The 18,355-nt window shown below is 35.1% G+C and overlaps 2 protein-coding genes across 6 annotated transcripts in view; one reads left to right on the top strand and one right to left on the bottom strand.

Annotated features, from left to right (window-relative positions):
* LOC105195636 (cyclic nucleotide-gated cation channel alpha-3) overlaps nt 1-18,355 on the bottom strand; it is a 180,021-nt gene that overhangs the window by 97,720 nt on the left and 63,946 nt on the right. The gene's annotated exons all lie outside the window — the stretch shown is intronic.
* LOC105195643 overlaps nt 2,725-18,355 on the top strand; it is a 133,524-nt gene continuing 117,893 nt past the window's right edge. The window contains exons 1-2 of one of the 3 annotated variants that reach the window (XM_026136425.2): nt 2,725-3,231; nt 3,375-3,521. In XM_026136425.2, the coding sequence (XP_025992210.1) occupies nt 3,038-3,231; nt 3,375-3,521 (341 nt within the window). In that variant the 5' untranslated portion in view covers nt 2,725-3,037. The remainder of the gene's footprint in view (nt 3,232-3,374; nt 3,522-18,355) is intronic. The other 2 variants (XR_005574532.1, XR_850714.3) reach the window with 2 other exon arrangements.

The raw sequence follows: 18,355 nt of genomic DNA, 5'->3' as shown, positions 1-18,355 counted from the left end.
TCCCGATGATCGCAGAAATAATCAACGTCACGTCCCGCAGATTTCATAGCTCGTCCCGCGTCGCCTCTATCTCCCACGTGCCCCCTTTTTACGAGATTAAATTCCGGTCTCGGGGCAGGCGTGTGAGCACGATACGGGCGCGATTCGAGGCGAAAATCGAGGTAAAAATGGCCGCGAAAGAGCGATGGAAATTCGCAATATAAATAGATACGTTTCCAAATACCTGAGATATTGAAGAGTAGACGAGAAAACGCTCGAGGACGACGAGCGATGAGATGAACGAGTTGGTTCCATTTGGACCGTCCACGAGGAAACGAGGACAGCATGTCTCGGAAATATTCACCGAGTCGAAGTTGAAAATCCGACTAACGTGACGGTCCCAATTATGGATTATTTAAGATTAAAATAAGATAAAATAAAACTAAAATTTTCATTAATTAATGTAAATTTAATGGAAAAGATTTAAACAGGTTGTTAATTTTATTGTTTTAAAGAAAAGTTATTATATATTCAATAAATCGAATATTGGCCTTATGAGTGTATATTTTGACTCTTGGAAAAATATTTAAAATATTTAGATTTAAGAAAATGCTACAGAGCAAATTACCAACATTTTTTTATTAGAAAATAATTTTGAATTGTACTTCAGAGAATTTTAAATTCTTCTACGCAATTATACGCATAGAAATGAAGAGAACAAAAAACGATTTCATGCTGATAGCAAAAAAAATTTTTTTAATATAAATTTTTTAAAATTAAAGAAAAGTTTTTTGTTGTGAAGTCGGTTTTTGCCCTCTTTTTTTACGCGTACTTTCATTGAAAGTAAAAAAAAAAATTGAAATTGTATAAAATCACATCAAAGATATTTTTTAATAAAAAAAATATCGGTAATTTGTTTTAGGATTCTCTATCCTAATTATGCATCGTCATAACGAAATCTACATTAATACATATTAATGAACGTTTTATTGTATGTTATTGTATGTTTAATGTATTAATTTAATATAATTCATCGTGTTATCATAATTTCAAGGAATTATTATATTATAGAGATATTTAGAAAGGTTATTGAAAGTAATTTTTTATTTTTTGTCCTTAAATATTAACAATGATTGAGAGAGTGATTTTGTATTACAATAATTATAAAAAAATTAAGCAATGCAGAAAAAATTTAAATTTTTCTGTAACTTTATTAATAATATATATGTATGTATATTTGTAAAGCTCACTTTACACGATTTATAATTTGCAATAAAATTCAAGACAGAATTCTATTTATAATTTTATTTCAAATTATGAATAATAATAAACTTTTAGTCAAAAATTCAATAGCACATCAAAATTTTTTAAGATTAAATAAAAAAACAATTTGTAGATATATTTAAATAATATTTTAGTTAAGAAACTATTTTTTTTTAATGCACCGCTATAAACAAAATTATTTTTGTAATTGATAGATTTCAGGTACAGGCAAAGATATTTTTTTATATTCAGTTAATAAACAATTAATTTGCTCCCGGAATCAAAGCATTTATGATGATCAGAGAGTAGGTTAAGTTGTAGTTTATATCACTTACAATTCAGGTATTTATATTTCATGCGTCTTGTTCATTCACATGTTTTCTGTATAAAATTAAAAATAGAATTCTGTCGAAAATTATGGATCGTGTAGACTAAAAATATTTAATTCACAAATTTGATTCATAATTGGGGCTTGATTCATAATTGCGACCGTCACGTTATTCGTACATTCCGTATTTCGATTACGAGCCACGTTGATATACGCCGATGTGCGTCAAACTATTTTCTATCTTTCTTCTATCAATATTCGAGTAGCTAAAATAATGACACGATGTTCGTGATGTTGTAAAGACCTCTGTGTTTACTGAAATAGCAGAGCTCGAGCTGCGACGCCGGTAGCGGTTGTTGTTATTGCCGTAAGGACACATACGTGTTTTGCTTCGATTATTGAAGTGAAACGAAAAATTAACGGAGCCGATTGAGATTCGAACTTGGGATCTCTCGTTTTCAATTCCCAGCACTCAAAGTACTATCTCACGACTGCTCTCACAATTATTTCGATCGCCTATCAATGTCTAATCGGCCTTACGGTCCTATAAATTTTACAATTAGTGAGATTATTCGGCGGCTAAGCACGTCGCTTCTCCCGCTTCTTCCTTGTGTGCCGCGCGTTTATTATAGAAAGCAATCGGACTAATTAGAATCCCGCCGGAGACGAGCGACGGTTGATCGAGCATCGGTGTGAGCTTTCGTATCAATAATGAATCTGATGAATAGTCACCTGCGCCTCGACGATGGTCAGCATCACCGCGTTGCTTCGAGAACACATTCGCGTTCCACCATCCTCGTCGTCGTCGCGCCGTGCAATGAGCGAGGCGAACCCCGTGCCGTGCAGTGAGTCCAGCGAACCCCGCGCCGTGCGGTAAGTGCGGGCGACCCCGTGTCCCCCGCGAGAGTGCCGTGTGAAGTTGTCGCGCGTCTGTTGCGCCGTTCGCGACAAGCGTATAAGTATGGCGGACGTTAGGTGACTGGTAGCCGGCGCGGGGGGGACGATCATTGCGTATCGCGCTCGCGTTCGAGCGTCGAGAATGCCGTGCGAGGTGGTGGACGATCGTCGTGTGTCGCGCTCGCGTTGGGGAATGCCGTGTGATGTGACGGACGATCGACGTCGACGTCGTCGTATTGATATAATCGCGTCGTGAGTCGACGGTTCTAATTGATTGAGACGGAGCTTGCTCCAACGACGTCGCCCCCAAGAACGACGCGCACTGACTGAACGTCGAGGTGAGCTCTCGTCGTGTCAATAAAGAATCTGATAAATAATCACTCGCGCTTCGACATTGTCGTGGGTCGGTCGGGGTCGCTGCGTCACTCTGACTCGAGCCTCGCGGGCGTAGCGTTCTAGCACTTTCGTCGCCGTGCGGTAAGTGCGGCGTGTAGCCGCGTGAAGTTGTCCGCGCGAGATTGTCGCGAGGAGTCGTCGCGAGGAGTCATCGCGCGTTCGTGACGTTTAAGTATGGCGGACGCTCGCACGCACAGCGGACGATTGTCGCGTATCGTGCTCGCGTTCAAGCATTCGGTAACGCCGCGCGATGTGACGGACGATCGCCGACAGTGGTGTTATCGCCTCGTGCGTTTACGTGACGGTTCTAATCGACTGAGACGGCGTCTGCTCCAAGGACGACGCGCACGAGTGGCTGAATACCGGAGGTGAGCTCTCGCGGCCGGCACAATGCATGGAATAACAACTACGTTTCATACGTTTTCCTTCAATATATATTGAACCGCTCCTTATTCTCCATTCTGTGTTCCATTTATTGTACGCACTCCCTTAACCATCGTTTACGTGACAGGTCTGGATCGGCCGGCGATGCCTCGTCCAAGCTCGTCCGTGTGTATGTGTGTGAACGTGTGTGTCACGAGCGACGACGTGGAGCAGAGGGGAGCGGTGAGACGAGGACGCGCAACGCGACGACGGTGGTACCGTGGCATCGGGCACGGTGAGTACATCTCTATGCCGCATACTCGCGAATACTGCATTAACGCGTTTATTTCGTCGTTCGTTCGGGATGTTAGGTTACTGCGCCAAGACGACGCGAGGAGCGTGTCCCCAACGACGTTCTTGTCGAAGACGAACGCGGGGAAGACGCGTTACGCATCTCTCTCTCTCTCTCTCTCTCTCTCTCTCTCTCTCTCTCTCGTCTGCGTGCAAGCTGGAAACGGATTTCATATACTCGAGTTAAAAACTCGCAGTTGCGAAACGTGTTACGTTCGTGTGTTTCCAAGCGACTTTTCAGCTCGGATCTCGCGCGAGCACGAAAATTTCTGCTCTCAAAATTCTCTGCTTAGATTTTAACGCATATATATATACGGGGTGGCTGTAAATTCGCGCGCGCGAATAACTTCGCAGTAGAGAAAAAATTTAATATGTGGAGCAAAAGCTGTTTAATTAAGGGTTTCGTTTAACAGCAACCAAATATTTCGAGTTTTGCGTAACAAAAAATTTAGTTACGAAATACGTATAAATAGGAGAAATTTGTTTAATTAAATATAATTTGTTTATACTAATTAAATGATTTTGTTCCGTATTTTTTACTATTTAATTTTTAGTTTGTACAAATTATTTAAATAGTAGCGTAAACAAATATTTTTATTTACATATATTTTGCAAAAGCAATTAAATTTTTTATTATATGAAATAAAAATATATGCTATTAAAATGCGCCTCGAGCTTTTACTAAAGATAGTACATTTTTTCTGGTATGCGTAGATATCTCGATTAAATACGAAATCGATGTTTTTTTTTTTTTAATAAAAATGGTATTTTAATAACTTAAATATTTTAACTGAGAAAAAGATACTTAAAAATTCATTCGTGGTATATAAAATTCATGGAAATGAATCTTTATTTAAATACTGCAAAATGAAATTTTATTTCTAGCAAATAAGCCAATTGATAAGACAAATAAAATTTATTTTACAGAAATGCATATTCTGCCATCGCTATCAAAGTTTTTATAACTAATAAATATTGAAAGAAATATTACAAATAATATTTGCTTCTGAATATCCCGATTTTTTTCTCAGTGAGTACACAGTGACAAAAAAATCGAAATTTTAGCAATAAATGTTACTTGTGACGTTCTCTTCGTTCATATTATTTCGATATTCGAAAAATTAAAATTTTACTTAAATAAAGATTCATTTTAGTGAAATAAATTATATCCTGCAAATAGATTTTTAAGTCAAGTCTTTTTCTCGGTGTAAAAAATTCTGGAAAAAATTACGAGGTAAAATTCCACTTGGAAAACGTTCGTAATGCGAAATTAAAAGAAAATCTTAGTGCATCTCAGTTTCGAAAGTTTCATTCATCGTGAAAACCCTGAAAAAAATCGTCAACCACTTGAAATTTAGAAATTATTGCTGCACAAACACTTTTTGTTGACGTAATACGTCACGATAAATATGATCGATGTAAAATCGATTAAATCATTAAATGTATCGCACGCTACGCCAAGCACGCGCGCAAATCCGCGGCCACCCTGTGCATTGTTTTATTGTTGCGTCCGAGGATTGCGCGGCTGCAGCGATGCATTTTCGGTCGCCCGCATTTTACGGCGTATTTGGATAAATCTGACGGGTAATATCCCGAAGTCGATCTCCCTCGCGTGATTCTCTCGGGATATTTATGCAGCCACGACGAACCGTAACATCGATCGCGTTTCTTATTTAAGATTCGGATTCGCACGCGAGAGGCAAGCGCGGATTTTCATTTATCTCTTGTATCCCTGTTACGATTTTTCAAGCGTGCACTCAGAAGCACTTTACAAAGCACAGGAGATGCTGCCGTTGGTTTTAATGCTGAGGCAGCAGAATCACGTGCATTCGTTGTGTTATGAAGATCCATTCTTTGCTATAATCGACAGACTCGTGGTAAAGAATTTGTTCGATTCTGTTCTTGGCAGAAAAAAGAACGATATCAATTAATCTGTTCTTTCATAAATCAACGGTGGATTGAAAAGTTTTTAATTCATGGAATATATATTTTGTATCAAATAAGATAACTATTATTTTATGTAAAGAATATATATTTTTTTAAATTATATTTCTATGTTATAAAAATATTACTTTTATTTTTTCTCATTAAGACAACGTAATTAACGCGCATGTAAATTTATAACGCATAAGAAAGAGGTGTTTTTTTAATATGTTTACGGTTTAATTTAACAATAATACAATGCATATTAAAAAGAAAAATATTAGAGGAAATATACCTTATTAAAATATACAATAAAATATACATCATTTTTTATAAAAATAATATATATAAAATTTTTTACAAAGTCAGTTGCGCAATAAAGATCTAAATTATTTATTTGGGAGAACATATTTTTTACGCAAAATTGAAAAATTTTTAATATTAATGTCTATGACAAAAATCTATCTTTATTTTTTTTTCACGTCGTCCTATAAACAAAATATGAATAAATCACGATCGTTTTCGAATTGTCACATGAATTTAATAATGTTTTATACATGGGGCTGCATATAAATTCACGTACCTCTCTTTGAAATGTAGAAGTTTGGGAAGAGGGAAAAGAAAGTAGTAAAGTCAGGAAAGAAATAAAGTAAATACATACCTGTCTGGCGAATAAATGATACTATTATCGATAATTGATGCGAACTATCTCGGAACTAATTACGTCATTATCAGGTTAATGTTCGAGCTTACTTTCTGGCGCCTTGGAAATGTGACAACAACGACAACCTTCCGTGAGAAGGGTCGTTGGACATACGCCTGTTCCGAATAATCGAAACGATACATTACGCGTACGGAATTCAAAAGAACGAAACAAACTTCAGACAACTTTCTTTTCCTGTCGCATAAATTCGTTAAAGTTTCCCAATTTCCGACTGAATAAAAAAAAAGACACACAAGTCTGAAGTTACACACAATTCTGTGTATAAAATAAAAATATCGTTAAATTTATGTGACGATTCTAGAATGGCTCCAAGTTTATCACGTTTTTTTTTTGTTGTGGATGAAGTATGACTGAAATTTTTATTTGTGATCTGTGTACTAACATCGCTCGGAAAATCGCGTGCCGATGAAACGCGTTGTTAGGTCGTTAGCCGACATTTTTTGATCGGAAAAAAGTTCTATAACGGAAAATAGAATATCCTATTACCATGGAAAATAAAACTCCTAAGAGTGTTTTCCATCGAAGCTGCGTAGAGAGCGGTGCGCGAGACACGAGATTACAATAGAATTACGTTTGGCACGTGCCATTGGTTTCCATTACAGGCGTTCGCACTTACAATCATTAATTTACGAGTCATTAATTTGAATGCCGTAACACTTAAGCGTTCGGCCCGGTACGTCGGGTACCATTCACTCGCACGTTTTCGAATATAGCTGACCGAATTATATTTTCGTGAATGATTTATTCGAAATTCCATGGTCCTTTCTATAAATCCACTCCTAGTGGATTTCAACGGTATTTGATACACATGTGTATGCGTTTGTGTGTGTAGCGATGGCAATCAAATGGCGACGCATCGGAATTTTGTAAAAAATTTGGTTTTTGCCAATAGTAGTTAATAAAAACCGATACACATACATATTCAATGTGTATTTCAAGAAAACTCGAGATGCATTTATACGTAAATAAACGAAATTTAAATGCATAAATAAACAATGCGAAGCGTAGGTTTCTATTACTTGCTGAAGCTTGTTTTGAGAAAGAGTATATCTCTAAAGAAGATATTCTTTTTTTGACGTCCTGCTTCAAAAAGTTAATACAAGAGCATTTCCCGAGAGAATTCTACGTATTTTTCTTATGCAAGTCGCGGTTGGTGCAAGCACCTGCTTTTGGAATCTTTTCAACGGCTTACGCGATCGCCCTGTTAAGCAAAGCTGTTCCATGCATACAAACGGAAATACGAAATGGCCAATAAATGTTACCGCGCCGAATAAATATAGCTTCTAGATCTGCATTATGTTTCTCTTGAATTTTTTAAAAGTGTTCACGTGCACAGAAATGTATTCCAGACTAATGTAATTTCAGTTTGATTTGTTTATTTGAGAGACGATCTTTCACGCTCAGTGTAATATCATATACAGTGGCGTGCAAAAGTTTCCGGCCAGTGACATTTGGTACTCTAATTTATTAAAAAACAGCCTAATAAAATTTTCATAATTATCATTGTTTTAGTATATTATTTCGTTACCTATATCTTATACTCATACCTGATAATTATGAAAATTTTATTAGAGTGTCTTTTAATAAATTAGAGTACCAAATGTCACTGACCTGAAACTTTTGCACGCCACTGTAAATGCGCGACCGAAATACTTGCAAAATTTATGTAGATAATTTATGTATATTTAACACAAATAAAGAGGAATTACGTTTCAGTAGCATTTATTGACTGAATGGAATAATGTACTATTCAATTTAACTTATTTAGATCATTATATAATATAATTAAGTATTGCTTTTATAAATCATTCTGCTCACAATACTAAGGGCACTTATTTTTATTATTTTTTTCTTCTTGAAAGCGTTAAAAATTCAAGATAAATTATGTTATTTTTTTGTTATAACTAAATCTGTAATAAATTCAACCAAAGGATTTATTTCTACAATGATTTTTGCAATGTATTACATAGAATGTTATAAAATAACTGTTATTAAAAATTTATAATGAAAACTTTATAAAGTTTGTACTTGGAAAAGAGTATACATTGCAACTATAAATTACTCGATAAATTGCCACGTTTGTACTCTTATTCCTGATAGCGGTTGCTAGAAATTTTGCAATGGAAGCTTCCGCCAAATTTCTGGAGGAACTTTTAGTCGTGTTATGTCGCGCGGGGGTCGCGCTTTGGAGACTGTTAAAACTTTACGAAACTCTGTTTTCTCTCGCATATTCCGTTTCTCTTGGAAAGTACATTATTTCTTTATAAACACACCTGCGTCGGTCAAACATGTCGGGAAAAAATTATCATTTGAAAAATATTCTAGCCAATTAATTTTTTTTTGCGCAACTCACAATTTATATTTATAATAAATCTCTAAATTAATAATATTACTTAATATTGATTAATATTAATAGAATATTACAATAATATAATAAAAATAGGAAAGATTAAAAATTAATGAACGTCTCACTTTGGAAAAAGCTAAAATATTTTGATCAATATAACAACTAGTACAAACTGATGATTTTGCATTAATACATACTCAATGTATTTCAAGTCTTTAAATATTTGCCACACAATGTAGAATTAATTTGGATTAATGTAAAATTTTGCCTTTAGTTTAAATTCGACATACGGTTCAATTAATTATTCATTAGTTCTTATAAATGGATAGCATGAAATTGATAATTCGCTTTCACTGTTTAATTAATCCGTAAAATTTATTTATTTCTGTTATTCAAATTTTATCAATATTCAATGATTAAATCAAAATAAAATATATTATTTTAAACTTTCGTATAACCAAATATTTGAAAATAATTGGAGTTTTATAGCTTGAAAAATAAAGAGTTGTTTTAATGACATTTTGACAAAATTCGGAAATATAAAATTTTTTAATGAGATTGTTATGAGAATTTAGAGGTTGAAATATTTCTCTCCACTGACTTTATATTGTATCAGATAATTTGAATTCGCATGAGAGCTATTCGGCAGATGGTTATAACGTTAAAACGATCGTATCGCTCGAACACATAAACCAATTCGTGGTAAAATTGATCGAGCTCGGACGGATAAAAAATACTTTTGTTGGTTGAAAATGGTTGTAGTGAAGTAGAGAGGCGAGTGTACCGGTTTCGCCGCCGGTTGATCCTGTCAACAAGGTACGTTGAAAGTCTGTAAGCCGCTGACACGTACATGGTACGTACACGCGCACGCGTGACCGATAGATACGTAACCAAGTTGCCCCCACAAATGTACTCGCACCCTGAAAATTCGAACTCCGCAGCATCCGCGAGTACAAACAAATATTTGCTCGCCTGGTGTTGCGGCAATCTCTGTTCAGAGATGCCTCTATGGAAATTTTCATGACATGCGAGCCCTTTTGATCCCTGGCATTCCATCCGCAGTTAATCGTTCCAAACCAGTTTTGCGATTTACACTTTCAAGCGACGATAGGTGTAGCGTTTTTACATCTAGCGGATTTATTATTTTTTATTTTTTTTTTATGAAGGTAAATATGTGCGGTGTCATTGAAAATAATTATATGAGATTCTAAAGTGATTTTTTTTTTAAACTTTTCTACTTTCTGAAAAAAAAATTTGCAAGTTTTTACCTAGCGGAATACTTCAGGACGAAAGAAAAAATGGTGATGTATGAGATGACATTGATACTCTTCATGAACTTCGCTTTCATCCCAAAACTTCTTCAGATATTTGCTGAGGTGCTACAAAATGTTTAAACCATGCGTTACTAGAAAAAAAGTTTCGAGTAAAAGTTATCCATTATGAAAAGTTTTAAAATAGATAGAAGTTTATTTCTCTCCTCTTTCCTTTCCGCGAGATCTGGCTTTTCTCTTTTTTGAATTATATCACGATTTTCTCAAGTTTCCTAAAGAGACTTGAAACTTTATGATATGATTGTAATTATTATAACATTGTTGCTGTGTTTACGTCTGGAAAAGAGAAATAAATATTTTGCGCTCGTTGACTTAATTACAAGATGCGCGTCCAAGCATTATTATAACTCTCGTTTCTCATTATTTTTAGCGAAAGCTACGCTAATTGTTTATGAAGAATACTTGCTGTTATCGAAAATATCACAGTTTTAATATCGATGTGATTTGATAGCACGGAAATGAGTTCGATAATAAGCTCTGGCGTATACAGCTTCAACGTTCATCATTTTCAATAATCTCATTCCGAGAGTAAATTAATGACTCGCATGCAATTCATCGCTTTTCCTTCGATTTTAACCTTTGCGAGATCAATAGAAATATGCATTATCGGTTATTCAATTTGTCATCAATGTACATAATAATAATAATAACAGTAATAATAGCCCTGATGATGAAGAACATCTGTCGATAATAATAGTTAATGAATTTGTTTACAAATTTAATTTATGAATTTTAAAAAATAATTTTTATTTAAATTCTTTGAAAAGAATTTCTCAAACCTTCACAATTTTCTACGCGAAGAAAACACATTTTTCAAATTAATCATTTCATGATTTTTTCGTACATCTCAACTTGCTTGAGGATTAAGCCGATGCACATCAACACTATTTACCAGTACGATCAATATCGGGACAACGATGCCTGGTTAGATAGATTGCCACAGTGTGGATTTGATTTCCATTTGCCGCGTGTTACCCGTTGATTGTCGCAGCTTTTATCAAATTAGCGAGTGTATTATCTCATAGACGTGGCACGTTGCAAGCCAGATTAGATTTTGATCGAATTCTTTAGCTTCAGTCTTAGAGCATTGACCGAAGAAATTCCGATATAGTCTAGAAAATAGAGGTATAAATTGATATTAAGAAAGCGATGATAGAGATAATACAATTTTAAATAGAAAAAAGATGCGTAGGGTTAAAAATGCTAAACTGTCTAGTGAAATCGCTAATAATGAAAACACTTATATTATTGTCTCTAGTGACTCAAACTTGAGAATGGTATATAAATCATGCACACCAGTACGATTTTATATTGCCAACCTTTCAAAGACTAATTTAATGCAATTTTTAGGTCACACTTGAAGTCTTTTTCGTTACGACTTTTATTTGCTTTATTTCAATTTGAATTGATTCTATTAGAGAGATTGTAATAGCAACATTGCTATTTTAATGATTAGGGATTATGTGAACCTTAGCATTTTAACACCATCGATGCCTTAAGAATGTCATTTCCATCATCGGCAGAATACTATGTACAAGATTAAAAAGGATAAATCTTCCTTTTTCACTCATGACCTTTATTGCCCATAAAACCGTAGCAAGTCGTTGAATGTCTAATGGAAAGTTGAGAGGACAAAGCCTTATATCCTTCGCTGCTTCGAGAAGGATACAAAAGGCAAACTCTTCGATTTTTAAAGGATTATATTAAGTATCGAAAAGAAAATATTATGATATAATTTTCTATTAATCCTTCCGGAAGGCGATAGCAAAATTATTACAGAGTTTTAACAGTGCTATACTTTAATCTTGAATAGATAAGTAAATAATTCTAATTCTCTCTCAACTTTCATATTTTACTCTTACATATACATAGAAATATACAAACAGATAAATTGTGTGCCCTAAACATAGCGTCACAAATTATTTAATTATGATTAAAAATAAAAACTATCTCAGATTAATTTCATCGTAAATTTTGCAATAATCTTTGTCTGAATTAATTTTAAGAAATCTTGAAAAAAGATACTTTGCTGCTTAAACTTGGGCGAATTTTCTATTCCATCTAGGATATTAAACAGGCGCCGTATTCTAGTCTCCATCATAATCCGCTGTTGAGATTTTGTCAGAAATACAAATTGACTTGCTGGAGCGAGGCCAATGAGTGAATTATGCATCGTGATATCCGGATTCCTTCATAATCCTCGTTTATCTCCGTAAAATACAGACGAAATAACTTATCTCATTACTAGAAGCAGATCTCTTCTTTTCACGTTGTCTTTCGGTCTAAATCTCCCCATGTGACCCTTAAAAGTAGATAGGGTAGTTTTCGCGGCTATAAAGCTAATCATTCTTTAGTGCGCCCAAGTGAGAATATAGTAAGAAAGTGCTGAAAGAATTGTGTGTCTTTCTGTTTTCGTAATATTCGTAACTTAAAAAAAATATCACTGAACAAATATTTCTATGGAAGTCTATTATTAAATGAATTTTTTAAATTTAAATCTAAATTTTGTTTAGTTTTTACACAGATTCATTTCATATCGTGTTTCAATACTGTTTAACTTTGTTACTTTTAGATCTCATTTTTTTTTTTTAGAGTATTCAGATCGTTAGCTGTCAAATAAATTCAAATCATTTTATGTGAGGGGAAACAATCGCACACGTCTACGTCGGATTATCCACGGCACCTTACCACCGCGGCGCTCATCGACGCTCGTTGAAATTCCTCGCCAAATGTCGCAACTGCAGAGCACTTGAACTTTCATTTAAAACGCAGTGAATAGGTTTTTCGGAGCGGAGCTCACGTTTCTCGTTGAACCGCGTTACGCACGGCTTATTTCTACTTCACGCATCTGGCATCATGGAGACGTGAGGCGTTTGCGAATGCTCGTTCATTATGGACATTATTTTACCTCATAAATGTGACTTGTTAACGTTCATTTAATTATACCGGGAAAAATTTTTTATATACATAGATATAATTATATATATTTTAATATATATGGACATATTTGATATGTAATTATATATAATTATTTATAATTATAATTATAATTATACCTATATAACAATTTTTTTCCGGGTAATTGTTTTTCTAATAACATCTTTCTGAAAATATTGAAAGTGCTAAAAAGTTCTTGCACTAATATTATTGTGGTAATTTCAGCACTACCTACTTAGCTTTAATATCACAGATCCCTTATTATTCTTATTTTTTATATGAATATGATAGTTTACTCAAAAGGCAACTTTGTTATTCAAAACACGATTGATTATTTTCTCAAACTATTAGTGCGTTTCAAAGAAAGGTAACGCCTTTTATAGATAAATGTTTCTAAATAATAGTGATCTTCAATAAAACGAAACAGGTAAACAATGTATACAGCATAGGGCATATAACCTCTGTTTTTTGTTTGAATATTCAACAAATACTCAAATGATAGAGTTTTATCTCTCGAGACGCGACGTGGTAAAGTTCACGTCTCTCGTCGAGAGGGGCAGGAGGGAAATGTAGGAGGTTTGCGTGCATGCGCTCATAATAGTGCCGCATGTTTTTCGCCTATCTCCTCCTGAGGAAATTCGTGAGATTCCGGCGTTTGTCTCCCGAAGATTTCGGGAATTCGGAGTTCCGAGGACTCGCCGGAATAATATCCGCCGCCAAGACAAATAAATTCGAGAGCGTGGGACGTCGACGGGGACGAAATTCCCGACAATTCTTGCTCGAGAAGCGATTTCTATAAAGCATCAGAAGTTATATATGCTGCGGATCTATCCCGACGAGAGTGTCTTTTATCTGAAATCACGCGTTTCCCTAAATTAACTTTGGAATTATTAGAAATTACGATGTAAATATTCTACATCTTAGATGTAAGAGTAACTTTTGTAAATAGCAAAGAATTGTTTTACAAAATGAATATTGTGAATGTTTAATTAAAAAATGCTAATATATGTTAAAAGAGCCGCGTTTTTAATATTTTTTAAATATTAAAAAGAATCTGATGAGAGAATTAACTTGTTTTAATTTTATAACTTGAAAACGAGATTAATCTCTATGAAGATTAAAGTACATTTTCGAAATTAAAACGTAAAACTTATCAACTTTCATGCAACGCAAACACAGAGTTTTCCTCTGGGTAGGTACTTGTCTCTTTACACTTGAGACAGAGAAGCGTATCGGGAAACTTACAACTCTTTGGGGAAGACTCAGAATCCCTCGCTATCGATCATATTTACCTGCCGAAAATAGGATGCTGTAGAGACGTTGGCGCATCGCGTGATGAAGCTCTCCTTGCACAGCGGGCCTACAATCAACCGGTGCAATCATCGTCGCGATTCGCCCGTCGGTCAACTCGGTCGTCCGGTGCATTTCAATCTGACACCTGCCTGTCTGAGTAATTCGTGCGTTCGCGTAATGAAATTCGCGCAGCATCGCCCCGGATAGTTGCAAATATGTGCAGATATATGCGCACTCGCCGGACACGCATCTGTTATACGCCGAGTTTGCCGTTGACGGTTATGGTAGCCGTGGACGGACGACAAGGTACACCGCGATAATGGCTTTAAGCTGTGTTCCAGCGGGCAAGGTGTCCTCCGCAGGTAACCACTTACCCACGTATGTACCTTATTCGCGCGTTCATAACTGCGTACGGTTATTTTCAGTAAAGAGCACGCGATAAACGAAGGACGATTGCCAACAAATTCTTTTTACACGAAATTAATTAAAATTCAACAATTTTTTTTGGATACTGTACAAGCTGGATATTGATGAGCTTTCCGTTCCTTCTGATAAACGCGGATATGTAAAAAAAAACCGTGCACACCGGGGCGGTATACGAATACGCGTTGAGCGATGAAGAGATTTTAACCGAGCGCATAAGGTGCACGAGATTTAAAATAAAAATATGAAAATAAAATCGATACTGACATAAAATATGACAGCGGAAGATATAGACTGATAAAACACGAACTGAGAATCACTGAGAATAATGGCACAGTTCCAAAGAGCTGCAGCAGGTTGGAAGGGATTTGACGGCGACAAAGACATACATATACAATTCACAAGGAATCACTAATGCGGCAGTAATTAAGTACTACTAAAGTACAAGAGGTCGTAAGAGGTTGATGGAGATAGGAAAAACTCGATGTGGTTTTGTCTCTATCACAATGATAGTCTTTGAGACTGCATAAATGTCATTAGGTGTCATAATGATTAATATCCCTAATAGCAAATTTTCTCTTATGAATTACTTAATTTCTTGCTGATAATGCATACATTGATCTAGTCACGGCGACAAAGTGAGCAATCAATCAATCGGCTTCTAAAAAAAAAAAAAAAAGATTTAATGGAAGAACTGTTGTAAATGATTCTCTAACGTTGGGAACTTTTTTAAATTTTTTATTGAAACAATAAAATAACAATCAGAAAAAAAGTTTTTACTCATATTTCTATCACGGGGAGAAATCAATATGAACAATGTGTGTGAAACTATTTTTTTAAATAAATTGTGAAAGATCATGCACTAAAGGACGCATGTAGATTGCGATGATAAAACACCAGACACAGTCATTCTGGCCTACAATTATTCAACATTATTAATTACTCTTCCACGGTTTTTCACAATAAATCTTATATAAACACGACGCCAGAGACATATAAAAATAAATCCAACGTCACATGCGATTTAAAATAAAATATTGTAGTGGCCATCGGTATTACGATAAAATCAATTCCGAGTATAGGTGCAGTCAAACATTTGCACTCGTCCCTTTTATGAGAGAGCGAAAGATTCATTTGGACAATCAAATAATATTATAAAATAATAACGCACTGTTGAATGAGGCAAATTAATCATTTTCACATAAAAGCCGTCCGTTTAATTGTTTTACGATTAATAATGATATGCAACAAAGCTTAGTGTACAACTTTAAAAAAAAAAAAAAAAAAAACAAACTTTGGGACGGATCTCCGCATTTGAATCAACACAATTTTACAAAATCCGGCGTACGCGTTTCACGCACGTGATTATTACGTAAACACCGAATAGATTTAGAATTTTATGGCGAATAGTGCGGGCACGTTGAGAACACTCGCGAACAATGACGTAGTTTCGAATTCCTCCGCCCATGCAATAAACTACACTATCTCGCTGCATTCAACCCTCGTACCTCCCCGCGCATCATATTCCTGCTGTGTAACGAAGCGAAGCCGCGATTCGCTCAAAACCCGTAAAACCAGCTTCTATTAATAAATTCATTTTACAATTTTTATACGCACGTGGAGAACAACAATGGATGCTCAATATCTCTTCGTTTTATTCGTTGCTTCGTATTTCTAGCGTAACGAAGCAGACGATTAAGCTTTTAATTTTCGAAAATGCGCGTGTTCCCTTGAATGACTCTGTCACTCTGCATATGCGAAAACTTGGAATTTTACGTCGATTTTCAAATTTTTCAGAAAAATTTAACCGAGTTGCCATGTATTATCAAAAATATAAAAATTCTCGAGATTTGTAAATTTGCCAATGCAAGTTTTGTGATTTGAAAATGGATTGAAAAATAAGATTTTACTACATTTTGCACTCACAAAAGCCAGTGTACTTTCAATCATTTATAACTTTTAGAAAGCTATTTTCGCGAATAAAAGAAAGTACGATGTACCTAGAATACCTCGTTTATAAGATATAACTATCGTCGCTGGATGACGAAGGAACATCGATCGAAGTTTCGTTCGTTCAACTGCCGCAATATTGCCGGTGTAAATGCTTTTACTGCTGACCTGCACCTCGAACGACACTTCAGATACGTAGTACAGTAACGCAGCGCCGCGAATGCAACACGCGAGTCAGCATTTGCAAGATACGAACGTGATAAAAAACCTCGTGAAAAAATTCGAATGGCCAATTCCTCTCAATAACCAAAAAAAAGTTGACATTTTTTATATCCAAAAACTCATCGCATTTTGATGAAAAGTATATAATATTTATCATTTAATATATATTCAATTCTCTCATTTCAAAGAGTTAGGGCACGGGATAATAGTAATATTATGAATATATTATAAATTGTAGAATATTTTATGAAGTATTTTTTTTACAATATTTTGATGTAATGATAAATTATTAATTGGTTATGAGATGCAGCATGATGTAGTAACGCTCATAATTTCGTGGCATCAATTCCGTTTTCAAATTTCCCGTATAAATATTTATGCCCTGTCAGTTTACATTTGATATAAATAATTATTGCTAGATAATTACGCTTGTGAATATTACACATCACAATACTTCGGAATTAATATATAAGTAACGATCGATGGTATTTCGCGACTGTGGCGACGTAAAAATAAATATCAAAATGTAGATTTTATTTAAACTAACGCGCCACTCCACATCGTTTCCAATAATCGGATGTACCAATATTTTCTTGCCACAAGATTTACGAAATATTTGCCTAGCATTCTGTAACTAATTCTGATTTCGTAATGAATTTATTAAGTAACCGATATTTTTCATATCACGGACAAGGACAAGGTATACAAAAAGTGACTCTTGGAACGCATTATCAGCAGCGGTTACATCTCGCGATAATACTCATCTCATTTGTGTGCCAATCCTTATTTGAGTGTGCATCCCCACGGCGTCGTGACGCCACTCTCTTGGAAGACGAATGCTTGGAAACGTGTAACGAACGTTCGAGGGGATATTTTGCATAAGAATCTCCATATCGCGCCGGAATATGTTATCGTAAGATGGATATGCTCAATGTTGAAAGGCGAAACGTGATTCGTGCCGGTTCGGGATAAAATATACGTCCACCGTAGAATCAGTACGTGAGAGAATATTAAAATGATGGAGAGCAGGTATCCCGTGTTATCCGTCGTAGCTTGTGCTCTCGTCAAGTATAGGTGCTCGATACCGTTCTATCTCCCGTTGTCGTCCGATCGTGAGACGTATTTCGCGCATGAGTACCTTATTGAGAAAATTTTATCGATATCTTAGAACAATAACGGTCGACCCTGTTCTGTGGCTTGAGGAGAGAAGAGCAAATATCCTGTAACTGAACACGTTCGATTTCTCTTATATATTATCAAGTCACAAAATGACATCTTAAAATATTGAGATATAAGCCCGCCCCTAACAAAGGTATTGAATATTATGATGTATAAGCCGTAACATAAACCATTAATGTGATATTAACCCTTTTAATATGATTACAATGTTAATTAATTATTTTATTATGATGTTTAATTTTTCAAGTGCGTTATATGTTATTACTCGTTTTCTTATCGCATGCATACACTGAAATATAAGGTATATATATTTTTATAATATTTGTCAAGTATTAAACATACTTTAATAATGTCGTGATAAATTTATGTAATTTGTAACAAAATTATGCATTTTTTCTCTTTTTTTGCACAAAAGTTTTTGACGCCTTTTTCTCGCGGAAGAGAAGCAG

The sequence above is a fragment of the Solenopsis invicta genome, chromosome 4, assembly GCF_016802725.1.
Source record: "Solenopsis invicta isolate M01_SB chromosome 4, UNIL_Sinv_3.0, whole genome shotgun sequence".
Classification (NCBI taxonomy): Eukaryota; Metazoa; Arthropoda; class Insecta; order Hymenoptera; family Formicidae; genus Solenopsis; species Solenopsis invicta.
Note: the sequence above shows the minus strand (reverse complement) of the source record. Positions and strands in the feature narration are given on the sequence as shown.